This window comes from Dasypus novemcinctus, chromosome 3 (genome assembly GCF_030445035.2).
Source record: "Dasypus novemcinctus isolate mDasNov1 chromosome 3, mDasNov1.1.hap2, whole genome shotgun sequence".
NCBI classification, from domain to species: domain Eukaryota; kingdom Metazoa; phylum Chordata; class Mammalia; order Cingulata; family Dasypodidae; genus Dasypus; species Dasypus novemcinctus.
The window spans coordinates 61,019,150-61,028,602 of NC_080675.1; the positions used below are offsets into that span (position 1 = coordinate 61,019,150).

The following is a 9,453-nucleotide window of genomic DNA, read 5'->3' on the forward strand; positions in this document are numbered from 1 at the left end:
TGGAAATGATACCTGTATTTTTTAATGTTATACATCAAAGAAGACTGTTTCCCCCACTCCCAGTTTTCTTATACATCAATGCAAAGCATCCTTTATGAACCCTAAGTGTGGGTAAAGGTATAAATTAGACCAATAGTTGTATGTGTATAGCATTTTAAATTGAGCCCTTTTTTGGTATTAGTCTATCAAGAGAGACATGTTTTCTTATCAATGTCAATTTTGCTTCCTATTTCTCTCTTCCATGCCTTTCACTTGGAATGACAACAGTTGACATTAAAAAGCTGTTGGCAGGTATGGAATAGTTTATTCTGTTACATGTAGCAAAGACCAAAGTGCATGTGAGGTGGCTCACAGGTTCAATAAATCAGCAATGGTATCCCTCCAGAGTGTTTTAATTATAAGTGGTATTTAGAACTTGAGGCATAACAATGCACAGAAAGACATCATTCTACCAGCACCTAATGCCCAAAATACCTACTGCTCCAGCAAAATTTCATACTTGGTAGTTTTAGGAATAACACGCAAAATGTGTGTTTAACTTAGGAAGAAAGTCACATCCAAGTCACAATCACGCAGGAAAATGAGCTTACATTGCTGGTAGCTTCGCAGCTTTTGAGCTTTCACCGGAGCTGATGAAATCTTTAAAAAACAACTAGATTTTAGCAATTCTGCCAAAGGGATATTTCCTGATTTCACTCAGTGTGTTTTATCCCTCCTCCATCTAGGACTTTAGATCCTAGCCTCCCCGCCTCTGGGGGTTACACAGGCATCTTAGCACGTCCCTCTCCCTTTATGTGTTTGGTGCACTGTTGTGCCAGCCACCCTGTGAAGGGACTTGCACCTTCCAAAATCGATGCCACCTCACTCCCGGATCACCTGGTTGGGAGTGCATTCTGAGCCAAGTAACCCCTGCTGAATCGGTCATGCGGCCTCCATCTGCTTCTGGGTGCAGAGTACCACCTCCCAGGACGTGGCCCCTGTCTGCACTTGCAGCCCCTTCTGGCCCTGGACTCCTCCTTCCTGCATGGCAGCATGAAACAGCAACCCAACGCTCCTCACCCGCCTACAAGTGCAGTACAGCGCTGCGCTGCTGGTCTGTCTTAATAACCCGATTCCCTTCTGTTGTTCCCAGTGGCCTGGTTTGCTTTCGACCCTGGCTCAGCGCATTCCGACATCATCTTCTCCAATGATAACCTGACTGTGACCTGCAGTAGCTATGATGACCGGGTGGTGCTGGGGAAGACCGGCTTCTCCAAGGGCGTGCACTACTGGGAGCTAACTGTGGATCGCTATGACAACCACCCCGACCCTGCCTTCGGAGTGGCTCGCATCGACGTGATGAAGGATGTGATGTTAGGAAAGGACGACAAAGCTTGGGCAATGTATGTGGACAATAACCGGAGCTGGTTCATGCACAACAACTCGCACACCAACAGGTACCCTGCAGCCCCCAAACCAAGCCTTCTTCACGTTGGCTTCCAGTCAGGAATGAAGCCCCAGACACAGGCTCCCTCATCCCTTGCCCCCAGAAAACCACATCAACAAAGGGGTCTCAAGTAGCAACAACGAGGTTTAGAAGACTCAGCTCTCCAACCAAAAGGTTCCTATTGTTGCTACCAGAGTTCCTTGTGCTATGCTTTCTTTGCACCTAGTATCACAACGCCAAAACACATTCCAAGGCAAGTTAACTATCTAACACATTAAAGTCAAGGTCAGAAGCCTGTTAAAAAGACACCATTCAGGGGCGAGTTGTCGTCAGTAAGTAGAACAGGGGTTCTATGACCCTCAGCTAAGTGCATCCTGCTGGTTTATTTTTTGCATAATGATAGCGACATGAGCACTTTCCTAGGTGCTTCATTGCTATATTCAACCCATGACTGGAAACCAAGAATCCCCATATATAGAAATTATATGAAAACAGTCAGGGTTTGAATCAATCTTAATTAAACGCTATCTAATTTTAGCAATTATAGGAAAACAGTCTAGGCTTTGAAACTTAGCCAGAAAAAACACTTTGGGGCAAGTTACTTTATTTTCCTGAACCTCAGTTTCCAAATCCACCAAACTGGGATAATAATATTTTTCCATGCAGGAGTGTTCTGAAGACTAAATGAGATATGTAAAAATGCCTAACACACTGGCTGCCATTCAGAAGCACCTGAGAATAGAAGCCATTGTTCTCATTATGATTATCAATACTACTGTTCAGAATATAAGCCATTCATTAATCTAAATCTTATGGATGTCCCTTGAGACAGCTTTATACTTGAACAATTCTTTCAATTAATATTTCAGAGCACCCAATTTGCTAGAGGAAAAAGAATATAATAATCTTTGGTTTTCTGCTACCACCATTATATAGACAATTATAATTTAACACATACTATAATTCTTTTTCCACAAACTTCCTTCTTCGGTTGATTTGTATCCTCTTCTTCAAATATATCATCCACAAATTTTGTAGACAAAAAAGTGTCTTTCACAGACCCCCGTCCACTTTATCCTCAAAGATTTCCCCAGGGTATACCTGATTAGCATCTCTGAAAAAAGCACAGCTGTGTTAGGTCAGATCAAAAGGTAAGCTAGTAAAGCAGTGGTAGGGTAACTGGACTCCACTATTTCAGGTTTCTCTCGACACTCACCACTCACCCTTCTCGTCAGTAGGGCTCCTAGGGTCTCCTTGTCCTTTTCCTTTGGATATTTTCTGTACATCTACATTCAAGTTTGCATTATTCACACTCAATGGATGAGAACACACATACCTTTGCCAGCGTGATACCAAGTGCTGCAAGATGTAAATAGGTGGTTATCTTTAGGGATTTACATTTTGGGAAACCCTCTGTCACCAGATTCATGATGGCATCACCCATGTGCCATGCTTAAATTTCCCTTTAGCTCCTTTATTTTAGAGTGAGGCCATGAAAAATAACACAACCATCACACTATGAAGAGAAGCACACTTTTAAAGCTAAACATGTCTGCTTGCATGCAAACTACCTGTCACTTGTGCTGTCATTGTTGAACCTGTGACTTAGCAATTTGTAAACCTATCTGTCTTTTAATGACTATGCACTGTCTGTCTTCTGCATGCCAGAGAAAACTAACAGCACTGTTAAATTTCTGTGCTCTGCTGAGAGGAGGATATTGCTAGATCTCAAAGAGGGGTAAAAAAGACAAATAAGATCATCCATATTTAATGGCATTTTGAGAAAACATCAATTGAAGCATAAGACATGATTTTTCGTAAAATGGCATTTGTATGCAAATTCCCTAAAATTGCTACATCTACAGAGTAATTATTTCACTTTACAGAACAGAATCCTCTTCTTGTATGTTATCATTCTATACAAAGCCTCTAATTTCTTAATTCAAATTCAACAGCTCAAAAATTACCATTGTTCCAGAATGCCAGCATAAGGTCAAAAATCATTTTTTATACCTATGTTTTTAGATTCAACGTAAGTGCCTCTTTATATTAACTTTCAAGTTAAATCATTTTGGATTTAATGATGTTTAATTCACACCATTTGCGCGAAGTGCCCAACATAGCTATAGTCAGAGCTCTGATCATGTGAAGGCCCTTTTTTTTTTTTTTTAACATTTAGTGTTTTGTTTTCTACTGCCATGGCTCAGGGATAAAGAAACTAAATGAATGAATTCACTCTCAGCAACAGCAGAGTGGCCATGGTTTAACCCAGGTATTCTCAACAAGGTGCCATGTCTTACCGAAGGGGTTGAAAACTGGTTCTTGGGAAGCAGACGTCAACAAAAAAAAACTTACTCTTTTTATAGAGAGAGCACAGATATTCATATAATGTATAAGCAGATATATGGTATATCTGTGGTGTTAAAATTTGGGGAAGAGGGAGCACTTAAGAAAAAAGAATTGTTTAACAAAAATCCCTTAAAGGGAGTAAACAACTTAAAAAAGTTGAGAAACATCTGGTTTAACTATACAGAAAGGAGAGCTTCTAGAAGAATGACAATAAGTGAAACCCAAATATTTTCTTTTCCCACAGAACTGAGGGAGGGATCACAAAGGGGGCCACGATTGGGGTCCTCCTCGACTTAAATAGGAAAACCTTGACATTTTTTATCAACGATGAGCAGCAAGGTCCCATAGCATTTGAGAACGTGGAGGGCCTGTTCTTCCCCGCAGTCAGCCTCAACAGGAATGTGCAGGTAAGAGCTGAATGCCCAGGGGCGGTTAAATAGATTCCTGAGAGCGGGAAGCTGGCAGTGAGCAAGGCCCAGGCCAAGACAGACAGGGAAAGAGGAAAGAAAGGGATCAACCTTGACCCCTGGTATGGTCCCAGAGTAGCATTTTTGGATGCAGTCATTGTTCTCCTGATTCTCCTTCTGAGCTATAGTTTCATCTCTACATAGAAATTCAACTCTTTAACCAGTGGACATGAAAACAAACAAAATGGCTCGTGCAAAGTTCCACCAGTGCCTGAGAAGACATGACCCTGTAAGACTGAAGCTCAGCTCTGCTGCATGCTATGGAGATATAAAGCACATTCCCTGCCTACAAGTTTCTTATGATCTATTGCAGATATAAAATAACTGGTTCTCATTTATTCATTCATCCAACAAATATCTGATGAGTGCCTATAACATGCCAAGCACTATTATAAGTATCTGAGATACATCAGTGAAAAAACATAAAAATCTTGCCCCCATAGAGCTTACATTCTAGTTACAGGAGACAGACAATAAACACAATTGCTAAACTAATTATACAGTGTCTTGGATGGTGGTAAATGCAATGGAGAAAAGACTGAGGGCAGGGTAAGGGGCCCCAGAGTGCTAAGGCTGTAAGGACAGCTGCAGTCTTAATTGGGGGTGGGGAGGGGGTGGGGAGCAGAGACTGGAGCGGAGGCAACAGCCTGTGCAAAGTTTCTAAGACCTGAGATGCCTCAAGTGGGCAAGAAGGAGCCAAGAGGTCAGTAGGCAGGTGAGTGAGGAGCAGCAACGGGAGAGCTACTCCATGCAGTGCGGGGAGGGGCTTGCCATGCTGACCACTGTTGGGACCTTGAGTTTGACTTCCCTCTGAAGCCGGGCCTCTCATTAACAGCCATGAATTTCATTCAGCAAATGGCTGCCTTAAGAGAAATTGTGCTTGAGAACTAAAAATGCTACAGGTGATTTTTCCTGGATTTGGAACCAACATCTTGGGAGCTATACATTTTTTTTAAAAAAAACATCATTGTCATTCATCAGTATGTGCGATAAAGTAATCGCACTCCTGTTAAAGATACCACGGGCCCCATATCGCCATTCTCTCTTCCTGCAACTGCATAGGGTTCTCTGGAGGCCGGAACCCAATCTTTTAGGGTCCAGCCTCTGCATTGGAAGAAAGAAAACCCTAAGAACCCTGGAAATGAGTTCAGAAAAACCTCATTCAAATTTTTCCACATTTGAACATCTTTCTCTTCAGGGGTTTCCAGATCATTCTGGGGATCTTTCAATAATGATTCTTGGGCTAGGAAAGACAGGTATGGGAAAGGTGGACAGGGTGAGGTAGGAAATGACAGTAATGAAGTGGTTCTAGTCTTTTCTGATGAGGTATGAGGTTGGACAGAAAGAAACGGTGTATGGAGCCACACTTCTTCATAACTGGCAACCCCAGAATGGAAGGTTTACCATGTTCTGAATAACTCGTGGACAAATATTAAAGGAAAGCTTGTCTCTGCTGATCTGTTCTCTAGCTGTGGATTTAGCAATGGTCACCACGGCGTGGCCAACAGATTACGCTGAACTGTAAGCCAAGGCCTGTGTCTTCAGTCACAAAACACACTTTCTCTCCAAATCCATAAAAGAGACAGGTAGTGAGAGCCACATTCGAGGCATCGCCAAGGGTTTGGGAGCCCATGAGGGTGGCCAAGTTCTGAGCACAGGCAGAGTTCTACCAGCCCCTTCAGAACAGGCATTGAAGAGAACAGATCCCTTTTTAAACTAGACAGCCCCGCAGTGCACTGCGTACAGGGCAGGGGTACCTGGGAGCCTCGCAGGACTCATAGTCTCTTCCCCCAGGTCACACTTCACACCGGCCTGCCGGTCCCGGACTTCTACTCCAGCAGAGCCTCAATAGCCTAAGAAGCTCTGAAAGCGCGACGGCAAGTGGCTGAGCCAGCGTGCAGCGGGATGCTCTGAGTTTGAAGGAGAGGGAGCAGGAGGAGAGAAAAGTTGGTCTTCTACAGTCTGCAGACCCCGCAGCTCTGCCCCTTGCCCTCCCAACCTGTCCACTGCTGTTCTGCCTCCATTTGCATTCATGTTCTGCAATTCCAACCAATGAAGGACCTAGACAGCCCCCCATGTTACTTGGTTTCCACTCCCAGATTTTGCTTTTATTTAACTCAGTTTTCATTTAGGTGAGTTGTAATTTATTTCTTTTCTGACCTTGTTATTGGTTACTTGCTAAACTGACACTGCCAAGATAAAATTTTCCCAATGTCTTTTTCTTAAACTTTCTTTGAAAGGGACTGTGTAGGAGGGAGGTTGGGGAGGATCGGCTGGATTAACTCTCACACCGTGTTAGCGCAGCATAATCTGTTAAATTTTCCTTTCCATGGAAGCACAGAAATAAAGGCTCCCCAGCTCCACAAAGGTTCACAGCAGGGTAGAGTAATTAGAACAGCCGGATAATTAGGCCAGGTTAAGAACCCTGGGCATTGTATGAAACTGGAAAGTCTCTAGACATATGGAGACCAGGGGACTTAATGAATTGGTTCATTTGTTCAACACATATTATTAATCGAGAACCTACCGCAGACCAGGCACCAGAGACATGGTGGAGAGTAAGACAGGAACAGTCTCTGATTCCTTTATGTGTAGGAGAGCAGACCAGAAATCAAATCAAATAATTATAAGTCGTAATATCTACTACAAAGGAAACAAAGGACAAAGATGCTCCTTGGCAAGTCGTTTCAGATACCCAGAATGATGCTAAAAATTCACACATTCTGGCCATACAACACATGTGTTGTCCCCTGTATACATCCTAACTCAAGGACTTTTCAACCATGCCATTTTAATTATGGCATCTGCTAAAATGGCCTCGCCTTCCATCCTGGAGCCCTTCTTGGGTAGCAGTGATATCAGCATTCTTAATTGTTAATGATGCAATAATACTAAGCCTTAAAAATGGATGACAAGTTGTTTTTCTTTTTTTTTTTTTCCCTAGTGGAGAGAATTCACTCATTGAGGGAGTTATTAGGGCCCAGAAGAAGGGAGACCCATTCTCAGAACAGGGGACCTTGTGTCGTAGTCCATGGCATTCACATTCTCAGGATAAACGTGCGTCACCAGGTATACTGCCTCTGCCTGTTACAAATGAAAAACTCATCCGCTCTGCAGCCATTCATAACCTAACTTTCTGGGCTAGTTTAAATAATGTTTGGAAGAAAGAGAAATTGTATGTCAGTGCTATGACTGATAGCAGAGTAATAACGCTTCTTACTTCATAGAGATTTGACTTATATCAGACTCTAAAGACATGAAGTTTTAGAAAATTTAGGTCCTGGAAAGATGTCCTAAATATTTGCTGATGAGCCAAGCAATTCACCATTAAAAGAGCAAACAAATAAAAAGGGAAATGGTAGGGTAGGATAGAAAAGCTAACAAAGTTTGGGCAAAAAGTAATATATGTAAATAGCTAATTATTTACATTTGTGCTTACTTTATTTAGATTATTTCTATCAGTTAGGATGTTTTTCTAGTTAAGTGTACCTAATTTATTGAATGGGTGCTATCCTGTATATGTCTATCTTGGTTTTTTCTTGCCTCCAGAAAAACTCTGTTGCAGGGCAACACTAGTTTGATATTTGATTTAACCTCCAATGAGACTCAATGGCTGGACCGCAGTAGACTCATATTATTCTTGTTCTTTATTAAATTCATCCTGCCGATTAGATTTCTAGTGACTTGTAACACATAGTTACACTGAATTGCAATTATGGATGCATACAGCTACTGTCCTAGAAAAAAATGGTCATTTCTGCTGTGCCAATAAAGGATTTTTATGAGAACGCATCTTATGTCTCTTGAGAACTTCTTAGTTTTTATCTATCTTGGATGAAAATTCACCTTTGTCAGAGAATTTTCTCTTCAGCAACATGTAATTGGGAAGTCCCCAGAACCCTTTAATGTCCATGTTCTTTGCTCCATTTCCTCAAGAGTGCTGTCACTGTCTCCTGGTTTTACTTATCTCCTCGATCTTAACTTGATATCGAATGTCTACACTTTAGATGCTATTAGGGTCTGCCTCCAAGCATTGGGGACGTACTGTAACAAACTAACTTCTTTAAAAAAGCCACAACCATATCACACAAAATATAGTGTCACTCACCTTTTCAAACCTGGTTCTTTCAACATTTTTTCAAATGACTAAAAATAGCAATTGTTTTCAAATAATGACAGCATTGTTGACCTCCCTTGCATTGTATTAGCATTTCCAAATAAACTGCCTTCATTTTTATTGCAGGAAAAATATTACCTAAAAGCACACAAGTTAGGTTGCAGTCTCACAGAGTGAAACATTGAGCAACAGGCAGCAGCTGCTACTCAGTCCAGCATGATTCCTGGGCATCTCTTTTATCACCCCTTACCCTGATCTGTTGGTCTTTTTCCTTTATTGGTCTCATCTCTTCTCACATTTCTCTTCTCTTCTTTCTACTTTCTAATGGAACACATGAGTCAATTTTTACTCTCCTCGTGGTACTAAGGTTAATGGGGCTTCATTTCTTCATAGACGTGATTAAGTGATTTACAAGATTTACAAGAAATCATTCTATTTTCTGGAAATGAGATTCTTTTGTTTCTGCCTCTAATGTGTGCATTAATTTTTTGCCCATCTATTCAACTCCCTGATAAGATAGAGGGGCTTGCTATCAAATCAGGATTTCTGAATTTGAATCAAGGGAATTATAACAATTAAACAGAGAAGATCTCAGGTCACATGACCTTATAATTTTTTCGAACATGCTAAAGACACCAATCTATTTATTCTTCACATAGTTGTGCCAGCTCCTTCCTCAGAGATGGTTCAGGGTAGCTTGGGTCTAATGTAATACAGCATGCATAATTGAGACTATCTAAATTTTTTCTTTATCAAAAGAACCAGAACTTCTTAGATAAAGTTGAGAATTTAAGTATTTAATAAGAGTGAACAACAGAAGCATCCAACTACATGCACAGAAGCATCAGTGTAATCCTTTGGACTTACCATCTGCTCCACCCCATCCAGATGTGCTAAGAAAAGCAGAACTATGTACATGGGGAACCTACTGGATGGGCGGGGGCAGGCTACCAAATGTTTTTCTTTTCTTTCTTGCAATTTCTTTTTGTCTTGCCATCATCTTCTTGAGAGACATTAACTTTGTTTGGAACTTGACAAAATAACTGTTAAATTCTTCTGCAAGAATGAATGGAAGAATGCAGGCAAGGATATTC

General features: G+C 41.4%; 1 protein-coding gene across 20 annotated transcripts in view; it reads left to right on the top strand.

Moving 5' to 3' along the window:
• TRIM9 (tripartite motif containing 9) overlaps nucleotides 1-8,034 on the top strand; it is a 124,218-nt gene extending 116,184 nt beyond the window's left edge. For 5 of the 20 annotated variants that reach the window (XM_004454099.2, XM_004454093.4, XM_004454095.4 and 2 more), the window contains 4 exons: nucleotides 268-291; nucleotides 1,133-1,436; nucleotides 4,020-4,182; nucleotides 6,037-8,034. In XM_004454099.2, coding sequence (XP_004454156.2) covers nucleotides 268-291; nucleotides 1,133-1,436; nucleotides 4,020-4,182; nucleotides 6,037-6,099 — 554 coding nt within the window. In that variant the 3' untranslated portion in view covers nucleotides 6,100-8,034. Of the gene's footprint in view, nucleotides 1-267; nucleotides 292-1,132; nucleotides 1,437-4,019; nucleotides 4,183-4,386 lie in introns of all 20 variants that reach the window. The other 15 variants (XM_004454094.5, XM_004454097.4, XM_058293433.1 and 12 more) reach the window with 6 other exon arrangements.
• Nucleotides 8,035-9,453: the final 1,419 nt, after the last annotated feature.